The sequence below is a fragment of the Neolamprologus multifasciatus genome, chromosome 22 (genome assembly GCF_963576455.1).
Source record: "Neolamprologus multifasciatus chromosome 22, fNeoMul1.2, whole genome shotgun sequence".
NCBI classification, from domain to species: Eukaryota; Metazoa; Chordata; class Actinopteri; order Cichliformes; family Cichlidae; genus Neolamprologus; species Neolamprologus multifasciatus.
In genome coordinates, this window is record NC_140459.1 from 13,516,926 (window position 1) to 13,533,229 (window position 16,304).

Here is a 16,304-nt window from a genome sequence, read left to right on the forward strand (position 1 = left end):
ACTGTCAGTAACTGACCTTTCATACAACCATTAACCTTCAAACCTTATTAGATTTATCCCTAATAAGGCCTCAAACATGTAGCCTGTGGGCCAGAAACGACCTGGCAGAGGGTTCAGTCTGGCCCACTGGATTGGATTACAAAGTGAAAATATTTAATCTAGACAAGCTGTTATTAACATAAAGAAAGAGAAACTGAATTTTAATCATATACATAATATAAAGGATGGACATAGGCAATGTGATGTCACCCACTGGTTAGTGAAGTCCTGTTCTGAAGCCTCTAGCTGACACTTTTAAACCTCTCGGTCACCGAGGTGTAAACCCACAAGCAGCTTCTATTCAGTATCATCTTAAACTAGCAGTTGAGCCCATAAAGTCAATTCAACAAGGTGCTGAAAACATTCCTCAAAGATTTGCTTCACGTCCATGCTCAAGACACAACAAGAAATATTTCTCTCTTTCGAATTTCAGACTCTGTGATCCACGAATTAAAAGGAGTGCGACACTTTTGTTTTACGCCAAAAATTTGTTTTTTTTTTTCTTAAGAGAGAAGCGTCTCTGGCGACACCCAACAAGCTGAAAGGAAACTACATCCTTAGTGTCATGCTTACAACTTGTTGCTTAAAGTTAAGCTCGGGTGGCTGCAACTTGATCTTTGCGGCTGCCACCAGAGGAAGATCGAGTCCGCCGGTTACATATTTTTCTAAACACGTTTATTATTGGCATAACCAGTCTAGAGAAACCCTTCATGCGTTTTGCTTATCAAAACGTCAGTGTGAAGATTGTGTCCTCTCAAAAAGGTCTTAGTTTGGTTTTGGGACACCTCAACACCCTCCTGGACCGCTCTGATCCGTCTGACAGTCGTCTGAGACTTTTATGGGCTGCCACAGCTACGTCAGGGACTGCGCTTCACCGTGAAGATGGCGGAGGCTGGGGATACGCCACAAGTCCGGTTTTTCTGTCACTGCTGTAAATGTGAAACAAACCCCAAACTCCCGGTGAGTTGCTTTGGAGAGTGTTTTTGCTCCACACGTGCTGGCCTGAGCATCACCCACGATTTCTCCTCCCCGGAGGGTGTGGAATTAATATTAACCGATTCTTCAAACCGATTTAACTGATTGATTAGTAACTATTATCTCCAAAACCTATAATAATTGGAGCCCTTAAAGCACACATGGGGCTATGGCGGCCAGTCTTTGGCTTTTCGTGTGCACACAGCGTGTACTGAAGTCTTATTAGAGCGGGCGAGGGAGTAAAATGTGGCGATTCACGTTGCCATATTTAGAAGCGCCACTGTTGGCCACTTTGTGTCTAGTTGTCTCCCGTCAGCTGTGTGTAAGAGACGTCAGAGGGGCGTGTAGGTGTCGCCACATTTACCACCAGGATTTTAAAAAATAGTTCTCTATTGCTGTTTAATGACACACATTCAGCTTGATGTGGCGGACTGAAAGGTTGAACTTCGTTTACTTTGGGTCAGTTTCTCTTGGAGGTAAAACGGAGAGCGCACAGTGGAGCGCATTTGTTGCGCAGCGTAATTACGCACTGTAATGTGACGCAGAACGAAAACGCACGTTAACAGGATTTTAGGAATACTTTCTGTTGTTATTCCTTTTGGTTTGAGGGTGTCCCTAAAGTAATACTTAATTTATTATCTCAACGTCTAAATGATTGGATGTTCACAATACCAGCAAACAAAATTCTAAAGTAAATACTGAATCCTTTCTTTTATTGTATATATCTGTTAAAATCAATATAAAGGGCTGTACTTATATAACCTGTTGTGCTCATTTTGAGCTCTTACTACAAACTAGGCTGACGCATTCACACGCCTAATATTCACATACACACTTGCACTCCAATGAATGCATCCGGGTTCAATATCTTGCCCAAGGATACTTTGGCATTCAGACTAAGGTAAATCAAACCAACAACTTTCAGAATAGTAGACAACCTGATCTACCTCCTGACACTCAGGAAGAGGGTATATTTTTTAAACATAGTCTGAAAATACTTCAAACAGACTATCTAATTCAGTATTGGACTACAAAGTTCCTCCCAGGTCAACCCTGCCAAACAGCATGCGGCTTTCTTATAGTGGCTGCTTGGCATTGTGCTTTTAAAGTTGTGTTTTCAGTTATAAACAATGAAAAGTCAATCACAATGCTGCAGCTGTGGTATCTTAAACAATAGAGACAGTGAGTATGCACAACATATGACCACACTATGTCTGATCCTGGATGGTAAAGCATATTGAAGCCCATCTTCGTGGCTGTATTGAGACTGACACTGTCTACACTACAGTGAAGACAGAGGAAACTTGACTGGCCTGCGCAGATCACCTCCAGAATAAAAACCAGGACGCCGGCTGTGTGCCAAAAATTTGTGTTAAACTCCAGCCCAATCCCTACAGCCAGCCTCTAAAATTTTGCGGACAGGCTTGCCTGAGGATTAGCAGATTAATGCCTGTACTTATGAAATGAAATGGCAGTGACAGTAAACGAGCTTATTATAAAAAAGCTTTTCTGTCTTTGAGGATTTCGTATGCCCCAGATGTGACTCTGGCTTCATTGAGGAAGTAACAGAAGACTCCAGGTATGGCTTTCTCTGATTTAAAAAAAAGAGAAAAGGAACACGTGAAAGCATTTTAAATATACCTCATTAAAGAATGATAATGAGTGAAGCATGTATGAATTTTCCATTTAACACCACTGACAGATTTTCTTTACTGTCTAGTCTCCTGCAGACCAGCAGAGCATCTGTTCCCAGTGAAGATTCAAACTCACTGCTCTCAGAAGTACGTCCTAACAAATGGCATTTTAATAGGAACACTCCTCTTTCTCTAAAGCTTTGTTTGACACATTGCTTCTCTGGTCTCTCGCCAAGTTATGGCAGCTGCTGTTTATGGAGCGCTCTGCTCTGCTGTCGCATCCGCCCTCCTCCGAGTCCGACCCTGATGACGGTGAGCAGGGATCTGCTGGTCAGAGCCGTCTTCCAGCATCACCGGGCCCTGCTGAGGCCACAGAACCAGAGTCTCCTTCCAACCCGGAGCAAGAGACACCGTCTAGGACCTTCGAACAAAGGCCTGCAGTTGAAGGGTGTGTGAACATGGTATACAGAAACATGACCACAAGGGTGCTGTGTTATCGATACAGAAACAACAGCCAAAGAGAAATGAAAACCAAGATCAATAACAACACCAAAACTTTAATATCATGCATACACTACCAGTTTAAAACTACGTTTGTTTAAATCGGTGAACAACCTCATTACAGGTTCAAATTTGTGAAAATATACTGACCTTTACCTTCCAAGTCACAGGTAATATTTTAATTTCTCATATTTGTGAAGTTTTCACATGTAAGGATACCTCAGTAATGATTTGATATTTCCAGTGATAAACACAGACTCCCAAATGAAACAGATATAACCGCTGTGATTTTGGTCTCTGCATTTTGAATCCAATCCCAGTTTTGTGCAGCCAGAAGTGACCGTGTTTAGGTGAGAGAGTGAAGTGCTCATCGACCTACGCTGCAGATATAGTCCACTAATTACTGCATAGTGTAATGGTTTACACTTTTTCTTGGAAAGTGAAAGGTTGCTGGTTCAATTACAGCTGGAGATACAAATCTCTCAAACGTCCAGAGCTAACCACTGTGGTGAGCTCTTGTGAAAAAGCAGCAGCTTAGTCGCTTTCAGTGCTGCATACTAATAAAATACTATTTTGAAGGGCAACACTATCCACAGAAGCCAAAACCAGTTTCTCTATCAGGCTGTAAGCATTCTTTTCAGTGTTGTAAAGTTTGAAATTAAAATATGGGAGTCTGTGGGGACTGACTTGATTTTGGAGTCAAGTGGCCATTAGAGGAATTGCAGTTTTTGGTGTTTTCACACTGACTTCATTGTTCAGCCCCTTGGACAGCATGAGCAAAGGGTGGATCTTACTGAGAACCCACGGGACACTCCCCACTCACTGAGTAGTGACTTACCAATCGCACAGAAGACACACCCTAAAACACAGGTGTCGAACTCCAGGCCTCGAGGGCCGGTGTCCTGCAGGTTTTAGATGTTTCCTTGATCCAACACAGCTGATTTAAATGGCTAAATTACCTCCTCAACATGTCCTGAAGTTCTCCAGAGGCCTGGTAATGAACTGATCACTTGATTCAGGTGTGTTGACCCAGGGTGAGATCTAAAACCTGCAGGGACACCGGCCCTCGAGGCCTGGAGTTCGACACCCTGCCCTAAAGCATACCTTGCTTTTTGTCCTCAATTTTGTGTCATATTGGGTTGATAAAAAACATCACTTTGTATTCAGTAAGACATGAAAATAGCAAATGAGATCATAAACTCATCAGAAAAGTACTTTCTGAAAACTTTTTACAGCTGGAAACATTCATCCTTTATATACAGTCTATGCTGTTAATCATTATCCTCCCCTTTACACATGCATGCAGTCAAAACAGTTCAGTATCAGACTAAGTGTATATTGGATGATACGTACTATAGAGAACAGCTTTATACATCAGTTGATGTTTAAATACTGTGAAAATACAGTAAAGCCTGGTTTAAGCACTCTAAAGCTGTCAGTTTCTGCTCATTTAAGGATGGTGCAGCAGTTCTTGGCTGGCCTGTTTGCCAACAACGGAAACCCCGGCGCTGCACCAGCTGCACTGTAAACGGTTTTAATTTTAGATTTCACATCACTTGCTCTTGAATTAATCTAACGTTGTGTGACAACCGCCCCCTCTCTCACGCGCCCTCTTGTTTTGTTCTGCTCTCCCTTTTGGTTCGTTTCTCAGATCCAGCATGCTTCAGTTGTACTCAAACCCTGGAGATTATGCGTGGGGTCAGAGCGGTCTTGACTCTGTCATCACGGAGGTCAGTGACACCAGAGCTAGTGTCTATGAAGCGCTGTGCTAGCATCGTTACTTCATTGTTTTCTTTTATTGAAACACTCGCATAAAATCATTTGCACACAATTCTCCATTCATCTGTTCACCTATTTGTAGTCGTACCACTCATTTCTCTTCCTACTCACACAGTTATTAGGACAGTTGGAGAACACAGGTCCACCCCCAGCAGAAAAGGAGATGATCTCATCCCTGCCAACCGTTTGCATCTCTCAAGAACAGACAGGTGGGAATTCCAGTATGGCACATGTACACTGGATCACATGATCTCTCCAGTACAGCTCAGTAGCTTTTTAAAAATTTTGACATATGACATTGGAGTTTGCACAAGATACACATACAGTACTTCTGCATTTCTTTTACTTTTGATATTTTCTGCCCTTCCTCCTCTTTCCTCACTCCGTAATTACTTCTTTACTTTCCTTGTTCTGAGGATTAAATGGTTTAAGTTGAAGAAAGGAAGAATGTTGCACAGAGCTGAGTTGAGACAGGCCCTGGGTGGTAGGGAAGAGTTACCAGATGACTGGGAAAGTACAGCTGAAGTGGTGAGGGAACCCGCCGAGAAAGTGTGTCCTCTAGACCAGGTGTGTCAAACATGAAGCCCGGAGACCAGAATCAGCCCGGTCAAGATAAATGTGCCATAGAGATCCAGCCCGCTGGACAACTCTGGAAAATGTGAAGGCGTGCAGAAGTGATTTTGAATGTTTAACTGTATTTTCATAAGTTTTACACCTTTTCTAATAATAAAGACCTCCCCACACTACACCAAAGTAATTAAGTAATAGATAAACAGTTAAATCACAGTGGAAAAACAGAAAGCGGGTTTTTTTTAAATCTTCTATAGAAGTGTCTGACTTTTTTTCTCTAAATTAACCAAAACTTTATACTTTAAACTACCAGAACTTTTTTATCATTTAGTTTCACTGGTCCGGTTAACTTAAACTCAAACTGGGCTGTATGTGGCCCATGGCGTTTAATATCCCTGCTCTAGACAGAGGAAAGAAGACTAGAAGACTTGGTGGTAGAATGAATGAAGAAGTAAAGTGCAGTATTTGAAGAAAAAGTGGGATAGTCAGGGAGATTATGAAAGTTTGGAGGCTCGGCGTACGGCAACGAGAGGATAAGATAAGATAAGATAAGATAAGATAAGATAAGATAAGATAAGGTAAGATAAGATAAGATAAGATAAGATAAGATAAGATAAGATAACCTTTATTAGTCCCACACATGGGAAATTTGTTTTGTTACAGCAGAAAGTGGACAGTACAAAGTTACATAGCAAAAATTAGAAAAACACTTGAATGAGATACGAATATGATACTGTACACAATAGAATAGAATAAAATAAAATACTATATACAATAGAATAAAATTGAATACAACTACAAATAGAAGTGGAAAACGGAAAGGGAAAAAGCTTACAGTGAGATGTATATAAAGCTGGACACTAAGGAAGGAGAGAAGGACATGCTTTCCTCAAGATGGAAAGGATGTGCAGCAGGTTAGGGTGATCAAGAATAGAAATGGTAATGGCTAATGATTATAGTCAAGGATGAAAATAAGACTTTGAAGAGCTGATGAATGAAGAAAATGAGAAGATTAAAATGGTGGTTTGTCCAGATTACATACCTGTGAAGGTATGGAGACGTCTAGGAGAGAGGGCAGTAGACTTTTTAACCAGATTGTTTAACACAGTTTTGGAAAGTGAGAGAATGCCGGAGGAGTGGAGAAGTGTACTGCTAAGTGATTTTTAAAGAAAAAGTCATGGGATGGTGATGTAGTAACTACAGAGGGATAAAGCTGAAGAAACATACTATGAAGATACAGGAAAGGGTTGTTGAAGTTAGGGCAAGAAGAAAGCTGTTGATCAGTGAGCAGCAGTATGGGTTCATGCTGAGGAAGGGCACTGCACATGTGATATTTGCTTTGAGGGTGAAATACAGAGAAGGTCTACATGGATGTAGATAAGATACCAATAGAGGAAATGTGGTACTGCATGAGGAAGTCAGGAGTGGCAGAGAAGTACATAAGGGTGATGCAGGACTTTTATGAGGACAATAAGACAGTAGTGAGGTATGCAGTAGAAGTGACAGATGGATTCAAGATTGGGTGGGATTACATCAGGGAGCACCACTGAGCCCCTTCTTGTTTACAGTGGTGATGAACAGGCTGGCTGATGAGGCCAGGAAGGAGTCTCTATGGACTACGATGCTCACAGACGACAATGTGAGAGTAGAGAGGGCAGGGAGCAGGTGGAGGTATGATCTGGAGAGAAGATGAATGAAAGTCAGTAGAAGGAAGCAAGTGGGACAAGTGTCAGGGATTTATTTACAGAACAATAGCAGTAAGAGTGAAAGGGTAAGGTTGTGAGACCTGCTGTGATATATGGTTTGGAGACAGTGATAAAAATACAGGAGGCAGAGCTGGATGTCTCAGATTTGACGATGCTTAGATTTTTGTTAGGAGTGACCAGCATGGGCCAGATTAGAAATGAGTACATCAGAGGGACAGCTCAGGTTAGGATAGTGGATATAATTGGACAAAGGATGCTTAAGATGGAGCTGCTATGCAGGAGGAAAAGAAAAAGACTGCAGAGAAGATTCATGGATACAGTGAAGGACATGCAGAGGGTTGGTGTAACAGAAGAGGGAGCTAAGGATAGGGTGAAATGGAGGCAGATGATCCTCTGTGGTGACCCCTAATGAGAGCAGCTGGAAGATGAAGACTTAAATTTCTTTGTTGTGTCTTTCTTGTAATACTCCTATCAGTAATTATTTTACCTTTCATAGGTTTCCTCATGCTGTCTTTTCCTCTTATTTTTGTTTTTCTCACGTTCCTTGCCTCCTCGTAGCATTTATTTATTCTTTCACTATTCCTACATTTCCTTTCCTCTTATCACCATCATCCTATATGTATTTTCCCTCTCCTATATTTTCCTCCCTCTTTTATCTTTCCTTTCCTTTAGCTATGTTCCCTTTACGCCTGCCGTGTTTCTGTAATTTATATCTAGCTCCTCTTCCTTCTTATTTCCTCGTTTTCATTCTGTCGTCTATGTTTTCTTTTCTCCTCTCACTGTGCTTCCTCCCTGTCCATTGCAATTATTTTACTTTTTCTTATTTATGTCCTTGTAGCTTTACTTTCCTTCTCCTGTATTATTTATCTCCTTCCATCTTTCCTTCCCTCATCATATTTCTTTCCTACCTCTTACGTTCCTCTCCCTACTTTTATCTTCTTTATACTGCCCATTATCCTTTCCACTAATCTTTCCTTTTTTCATCTTTGTTGTAAAAAGAGACCACTTAATATAGTCTGTATACCTTGTTACACTGCAATAGTCTACAGACCTGTCTAATAACTGGATGTTTTTGGTTTTGTCTTCTTCCACATAATCGTTCATGCTTTTTCCTTCCATTTCTTCCTTGTTAGATTGCAGACTGGAGTGTCCGGTTTGCAGGGAAGAATATTCATTAGGGGAAACTGTAAGGAAGCTTCCCTGCCTTCATTACTTCCACAGTGAATGTATAGTGCCGTGGCTGGAGCTGGTAAGGCTGCAGTCAGTGGGTTTGAGGGGTTTAAAGGTCTGGTAATAAAAATAAAAGATTTCCCAGGTTGTAGCATGCTATAAAGAGTGTTGTGTCACATAGTTTCTGCTGATTAACAAGAGTTTTTCTACTCTCAAAGCACGACACTTGCCCCGTGTGCCGCAAAAGCCTCGATGGTGTCGACAACAGCCTCCCGCCCACATCGGAACCCGCAGAAGAACGCTCCCTCAGGACAGAGCAACAGGAGAGGCAGGCGATCTGAGAAACGGGATGACAACTCTACTTCATTTTACTGTTTTTAGGAGTCACACCTCCCACGTCGGAAATTTTGCTCCCCACATCAGCTGCTTTTAAATAAAACAGATGTGTCAGAGTCTTTGCAGCTTTAACTCTCACTTGGTTCACGCATCTCTGCTTAAGGAACTTCTACTCCAGCATAGTTACCATTTTATGCTACATCTGAGAGTTTGCTGACAAAATTCAGAGGTGATGTGTCCTCCTTGTTACGCACTCTTAGGTGGTTTTCCGAATGACTGATTTTGATGTCATGAACTAATCCCCACTGAGCTATCTGTGGCTGTCAAAGAGGAACTCACAGAATTATGCATTATTTTCTTGGTAAGAGAGTTTCTTAATGCAGTATATTGTTGACCTTTTACCTGTGTACAGCATTATTAAAGCCCAGCCCAGTGATCTTTACCGTCCTCTGTCTTTTCTCTCTAACATATCTCAGATTTAGAAGCAGATATTAACCAGTCACTTAGAAAAACATAGTGCTTCCCAAACTTTCTAAGCCAAAAACTGTTCATTCTACAGAGCCCACAGTTTTTATAAAAACGTAATAATAAAAAAGGTCCATGTTCAATTTTATTTAAGGGCAGTGTAATGGCATCAGCGAGATACGCTTTCTTTATTTTCCCTTAACAAAGAAGAAGATTAATTTATCTTGGTTTCAGTTCACATTTTCAACTGGTTATGTGCACAGCAACACTGGGGCCTGCCCCACAGCTCAAAAACCACTGGATTAAGATATAATTATGTGCATATCTGCCAGTTCTATTTGTCTCTTTTGCATTTTGTGGTCAGTAACTGCTCGATGACATTTTTTGTCCATTTGAAACCTCTGTATGCTTTAACAGGAATTCATACCACAAACAAACAAAAAAACCCCACATAGCTCATCTTCAGAAAATAGTCACATTATATAGTCAAACTGCTCGTCTAAGATATCAATCTATTAGTGTATGACAGCAGAGGAATTGTCACACCTTTTATGAATTAATATGACTCATTTATTAAGCAAAAATTATGAGCATTCACTTGTTTCAGACCCCAAATGTTATCTAAGATGCTTTTTCCCTGCTTTATATCGTTCAGCAGCGATCACTTAACTGAACATGCATGTGTTTGGACTATGGGAGCAAGCTGGAATTCCCAGGTAACCCATGTAGGCACGAGGAGAACATGAAATTTCACGCAGAGAGGCCGTAGTATCTCTAATGTTGGAAATTGGAGTCCTCAGACCAGGCAACATTTTTCCAGTCTTCTGTTGTCCAGGTTTGCTGAGCCTTTGATGTGAATCGTATTAGCATCCTGTTCTTAGCTGACAGGCGTGGTCTTCTGCTGCTGTACTCCGTTCAAGGCTCAACATGTTCAGAGATGCTCTTCTGCATACCTCTGATGTAACGAGTGGTAATTTGAGTCTTCTGTTGTTTTTCTATCTCCTTAAACCAGTCTGTCCATTTTCCTCTGAGATCAACTAGACATTTATGCTCACTTGATATTTTCTCCTCTTCAGACAATTCTCTGTAAACTCTAGAGACGTTAGTGTGTGAAAATCCCAGTAGATCAGCAGTTTCTGAAACATTCAGACTATCCTGTCATGAACTAACAACCACACCATAATCAAAGCCACTTAAATCACCTTTCTCCCACATTCCAATACTTGGTTTGAACTCTTGCAGGCCATCCTGATCAAGTCCACATGCCTATGCACTGAGCTGTGTTATTGGCTGACCTTTTTGGTTAATGAGCAGGTGGACAGATGCACCTTATAAAGTGGTCAGTAAGCATATAAATAAGTATGATTTAGTACAGTGGCTACTGTCCTTACAAGTGGGAGCCCAGCTGCAGTGGTTTTAAAAGCACAGCACAAACAGTGCTTAGTTGTGTATTCATAAGAGATGCAACATTAAATTTATTAATCCCTAACCAGTACAGCTGCTGTCCATAAATATCTACACTGTGATCCGTAGGGAGCAGGTGGAAGAGAGCCTGGAGAGGTGGAGGTATGTTCTGGAGAGAGAGCGAATGAAAGAAAGTAGAAGTAAAACAGAATATGTGTGTGAATAAGAGGGAGGGAGGTGTAACAGTGAAGCTGCAAGGAGCAGGGGTAGTAGTTAGGGTGGATGCCAATAAATGACTGAGGTTAATCATTCAAAACAAAGGACAGCGCTGGAGAGAGGGGAAGAAGAGAGGGCAGGCAGGGATGACTGGGTGGAGACAGGCGTCAGGGATGATTTGTGGCAAGAGTGAAGGGTAAGGTTTACAAGACCTAGTAAGATGTATGCTTTGGAGACAGTTGCACTGACAAAAAGTCAGGAAGTGGCAGAGCTGAATATGCTATATTTTTATTGGGAGCTGCCAGGATGGACAAAATTATAAATGAGGATATTAGTTATAGTTTGGACGTGTGTAGAGGAGGGATGCGGAGCTGCCAGGCAGGAAGAAAAGAGGAAAACCTCAGAGAAGTGTGACAGAAGCAGATGCTAGAGATCAGGTGAGACAGAAGCAAATAAAAGAAGAATTTTTCTTGACAGTTTTAAATCACTTAATCAGCTTTTTTATTATCATCCAGAAAAAAGCAAACAAACAATAAAAAAGGAAAGGATAAAAAAAAAAAACGCCAGAGGGTGATCGATTAGTCGCCCAATCCATCAGAGTCGAACACGACAACAGAGGGCAGGATGGTTTATTTATAGGCTTGACCCCTTGAAAGGAGGCACGAAACCGGGATTTGACAGTTGACTGTTGCGCGCCGCCAAACACACCCTCGCCCTAGTGCAACCGAAAATAGCGAAATAATGAAACACAGTCATTTTTGTCAATGACTGGGGACCGCAGGAACCGCGTACAACCGACATTTGCTCTCCTCACCTCCTCTCCGCTCCTCTCCCCTCCGCCCTCCTCGGTCCGTCCTCCTTCCCTCCCTCCCTCCTCTCAGCGACCGAGAATGCCCGTGTTGTACTGACACAGTAGCGATACGGGCTGAGCAGACATGGAGGCCCGATTGACGAGAGAGGCCCGCGCTGACACATCCAGGCCCAGCTAACGGTGTGTCGGAGTGGATTTCGGAGCATCTCGGGAGATATTACGGATACCAGTCGCCGTGACGAAAAAAGGATTTAGGCACCGAGGAAGAAGAAATAAGAGGGAGATCCATTTCGGGTCTCTGTTGATTCAACGCAGCCGCCATTTTGTTGACAGTTAGTGTTTTTTTTTTTTTAAATAACCCACACAGCCCTGCATCTGTTATTTTATACCGCCGGAATATAAGTCCTTGTTTTTGTTTTACTCGCGTTTTTAAGCAGATTTAATTGCGCGTTTGTCTTTGAGGTAACGTTGGGAATTTTTTTTCTGGTTTAGCTCACTTGCTAGTGCATCGCTAGCCGTCGTAGCTGAGATGTAGTAACACGAGTGCCTGCGAGAATGTGACGGAGATGCAAGATTATGTACATCACTTGTCCCGGGTTGTGTCACTTTCACTCGGTTTACACAAATTGTATGAAAGCTGTGGGCGTTTGTTATTCATTTGCTGCCTACACGGCGTCTAAGTTAAGTGAAATTTGCTTAAATAGCTCTCAAAGAGGCTGCTGATAGATGGCTAGTTAGCTGCTGCCAATGCCATTGATACAGACTGTAGCCCCGTGTCTATTATTGGACTGATTTTACGGGCTGGCTCTTTACAAAATAAACAACACTTTCGTGATGCATGGGGTTATATTAAGCTCCAAGTGGCGATCTATTACTTTACCGCTCCGGCTGTTAGTGCTAAGTGTTGTGGAAATAAAATTGTTAAGGGGGAGCGAGTGGGGGTGCTTTGCATGTTGGCACTCAGCAACTTTGTGTCTTGGAGCTTGGCAAGGTTAACGATCAATTTTAGTGAGTGGTCAGGAGCTGTGTGCAGTGGTTTCCGTTTGAGGTTGTTTGTAATACTCCTACAACAGCGTTGATATATATATATATATATATATATATATATATATATATATATATATATATATATATATATATATAATGTAGCCCTTTTTAAATTGTTCTGATCATGTTTTTTTTATTTTCATTTTGGCTTTTCAGCTGTTGGAAGATTATTTTAATAAAAGGGGGGGAAATGTGGCCACCACGTTGATACACAAGAAGACAGGACACAGCCAAATAATGTGAACACCGTTTCTGGACTATTTCAGAGGTGAGTGGAAATGATGCACATTGATAGGTGTTGTTTACGCAGGAGTAGACGTCTTCCCACCCCAAAAGCATGCTTGCAGAACCGCATGTAGATACTCGGTTTCTTTGGTATTAAGACAGTAATTACGAGTATGACTAGATAAGGGCAGTTGCGGGGGAAATTAGGGCTGATCGGTTCGCAGACTCATGAGTTGGTCCCTTGAGGGGCTGTGTTGACTGCACAGGAAACCGAAAGCAGATAACGTTATTTGGTTTGCTCACTCATGCTCTGGTAAGCCATGTTTTTTCTTGTTCTAAATTAAAGTGCACGTATGTTTTTGCGCTGTACTGGAAGTCCTCTGGTTGAACTTCCCTGGGCTGCTGGGGGAGATGTTTGCACGGTGCAGGTGTGACTGACACCTGCCTCTCTGTTCCGCTTTGTCGCAGCGAGTTAACAGGGAGTTTAATCATTGTCCCCGTTTCTTTCTTTTTTTTAAAGCAACGGTCTGTTACAATTCTATAGCACTTCCGCTGCTGGATGATACAAAGCAGCGGCGGCAGTGGTGGTGCTGGTGGTTGTAGTAGTAGAGGAATTTGCCTGCTTCCACCCCCTCCTCTGAGCACGGCCCTGTAGTAATACCAGTGGAGCTCTGAAAATGACAGGGAGCTCTCAGGGCAGACGCCAGCCCTCATGTGAATGATGCAGGGGGGTGGGTTGGTTGGTGGGTGGGTGGGATACTATTGCTATGGCCAAAGGGAAATAAGCAGTTATGAACAACGTGTGCAAAAGTGAGGAGGGAGTGAAAGGAGGGAGGGAGTAAAGGGGGGGAAGAAATGAGAGAGGGGGAGCGGGAGTTGTTTACTACGTTCCTCCCTGCTCTGCTATTTCTTAGGTTGTTGGAGTGAAATTGATTGTTGAATCTTGTCGTTTTTCTTTTGGCATTTGTTTGCGTTCATAGCATTGCATACTGGTCTTCTCAGAAAACAAAAGCAAAGGACAGACAGGCGTGACTAATATCAGCCTTCAAAACCACAAGTGTTGCTGTTTAGTTGTTTTGCAGTATGACTATGGCAATGAAATGACTGTAGTGCAGTTTAACTGCTTCACATATACAAAAAGTACCTCAGCGCTAGCCATGAAAATGATACACTTGAGTGTTAAGGCTGATCAATGAGAAATTAGAAAGCGATGTGGCCTGGTGTCAGATTATCAGCAGGGGAGCGAATGCCAGTAAATGACCTGACTTAGCTTGTTAGAGGTGAGGGGAATGTTTTGACTCTCTGGGAGGCTTTTCTGCCGACTTGTGTCACTAGCTGTCCACAGAGTTGGGTACTAAAGTGGCTTATTTTTAGCATTGCTGCTGTTATGCGACGGAAGCAGCTCCCATCACCGTGAGCATAAAAGAAAGAGGAGAACATTTGTCACTGTGTGTAAAAAGGACACAGGGAAAAGGAGTTGGTGGGGTGGGTGATGGGTGAAATGTGTTTTTGATTAAAGTGGGAACACAGTGACTTTAGTTTGTGTGCTGTTCTCAGTGCTTTCCAAGTTTGCGAAATTGAGGAGGAAGAGGATGGAAAAGCTTAAAGAAAACCGGGGGAAAGAACACAAAGATTGATGGAGTGTTAAAGAAAAGTGGGAGGTGTGATTTTCAGTGTGGTATGTGTAGCGAGGGGGAGTGTGCAGTTTTGAGGCAAAATGGAGTGAGTAATTGAAGTAAACACTAAAAGGACCATGTGGGGAACCGCAGGCAAGAATCCAAAAATTCTGCAGTGTTTACTGTGTGGTTTAAAAAAAATCTCTACTACTGTTTTCCACTGTCATAATCCAAAACAAACATGGTGTAAGACTATTGCAAGGAAGATTTCGTTTTCCTTTCCCCCCCTCATCTTACCGTGATGCCTTACTGATGTGATGACTTGTATGACTTTCCTGAGGCTCCATTAAGTACCTCCTTTAGTGCTCTCCACTAATGTAGGATGCAGAAAAACCGCCGGCATGTTGACGCTTGATCACTCAGGCTGGAAAAGGCGGCTGGATCCTCTCGTCTAGTCCCAGAGACCTAGTGTGCTGAGGTCACAGTTCTGAATTGCCTCCAAATGACTTCACCCAGAGAAAGCACCTGCTTGGGGGCAAATCCGCATTAAATCACTCAGAGGCCGCGGGGAGCTGTAGACAACTTCATTGAATTGGGCTGTCCTCCCAAAGAGGACAATTAAGAAGCATGCTGCTCTCTGCTGCTAGCGTGTGAGCTGTGAGCTGCCACTATCACAAGCACCCGTTTTCACTGCAGCTAATGAGAACACTTAAGGGATTGCTCATTCTGCATCTTACTCCGTAACACTCGGAAGGATGTGGCAGTGCTGTGGGATCAACTACTGACTCCAAGGAACACCAAAGAGCAAGCCAAACAAAATTTCAAGGGAGAAAATAGCCTCTAATGCCATCTGGAATGGCACGAGTGACTATTTTCATTGTATTGTCAGACAAATGAACTATTGGGCCTGATTTTTACAATGTTATTACTTTTGGACTAAACTCTACTGGCTTCTAATTTATATCCATGCCCGTGACAGACACTTGCATGCAGTCATAGATGCGTTCTTGCCATCTCTGGGTTAGAGCTTGCTTGGCATTATGTTGACTTGTTGCTATCCCTGGTCTAGTTAAAGCTGTATGACGGGTGGCTTTCACAGGCATTTCTGACAAATGCTGTTGTCTTTAGCATCAGTCAAGGCCTTTTGATGTGCGCTGGCATAGTAAACTGAAAATTGTCGTTCACCACTTTCTATGATCCTGCAATAATAATTTTTTTCTTTACAAAAAAAATCCCTAACCACACCTGGACCTGTCTCTAGGCACCCAGTTTGGAAGCCACTGCTCTAAAGTAAATCTGCTTTGGAAATCGCAGGTGGACAATTCAAAGTCCTTGTTCCTAAGGTTACATTTCTGAGGTGAGGTAGAGGGGACTTTGCTGTGTAAATAGGTCACAGATTGTTATAATCTATGAGGATGAGCGCACCATAAAAAGTGTCAGAGATGAGATGAAGGACACTCTAACCAAACAGATAATAAAATTGTTGCTCTCTGTCTGCCTTTCACCAGCGTTCATTTTAAGACTGTTTAAAACTGTCAGTGTTTCTGTTTTTCTATTTCAGTGACTAATGTGGAATTTATTTTTATCTTCTCTACCCTCCCTTTTCTTCTTTCTCTCCCCTCTACCTGTCCCTGGTCCTGCAGTTGAAGGACGGAGAAATAGGGCTGGACAGCCGAGGAAGGGAGAGAAGCCCCCAAAGCAAGGAGAGCTTCACCCTCACCGTTATCCCCCTCCCCCTTTCCCCCCTTCACCCTTATCCCATCCCTAGACAAAAACTCTACCTGGTATCCACATTAACCACTCCTTAAAC

General features: G+C 42.4%; 1 protein-coding gene across 2 annotated transcripts; it reads left to right on the plus strand.

Moving 5' to 3' along the window:
• The first annotated feature begins 6 nt into the window (after positions 1-6).
• Positions 7-16,291, plus strand: rnf115b (ring finger protein 115b). Of its 2 annotated transcripts, XR_014872095.1 has the most exons (11): positions 7-999; positions 2,535-2,593; positions 2,735-2,795; positions 2,885-3,096; positions 4,605-4,673; positions 4,801-4,879; positions 5,044-5,137; positions 8,338-8,453; positions 8,593-11,938; positions 12,810-12,921; positions 16,138-16,291. XR_014872095.1 is itself a non-coding variant. In XM_085149554.1 (9 exons), the coding sequence occupies exons 1-9, from the start codon at positions 922-924 to the stop codon at positions 8,713-8,715; spliced, it is 891 nt and encodes a 296-aa protein (XP_085005680.1). In that variant the 5' UTR covers positions 7-921; the 3' UTR covers positions 8,716-11,956. The 2 variants fall into 2 exon arrangements, 1 of the variants encoding a protein (XP_085005680.1); XM_085149554.1 differs by lacking the exons at positions 12,810-12,921; positions 16,138-16,291 and having other exon boundaries at positions 8,593-11,956.
• The last annotated feature ends 13 nt before the right edge of the window (positions 16,292-16,304 follow it).

Bases quoted from the DNA above. Each gene is read 5' to 3' on its own strand.
- rnf115b (XM_085149554.1), top strand. From the start codon at position 922: ATGGCGGAGGCTGGGGATACGCCACAAGTCCGGTTTTTCTGTCACTGC. The intron at 4,880-5,043 runs GTCAGTGACACC...CTACTCACACAG, and splicing joins TTGACTCTGTCATCACGGAG to TTATTAGGACAGTTGGAGAA. The intron at 5,138-8,337 runs GTGGGAATTCCA...CTTCCTTGTTAG, and splicing joins CATCTCTCAAGAACAGACAG to ATTGCAGACTGGAGTGTCCG.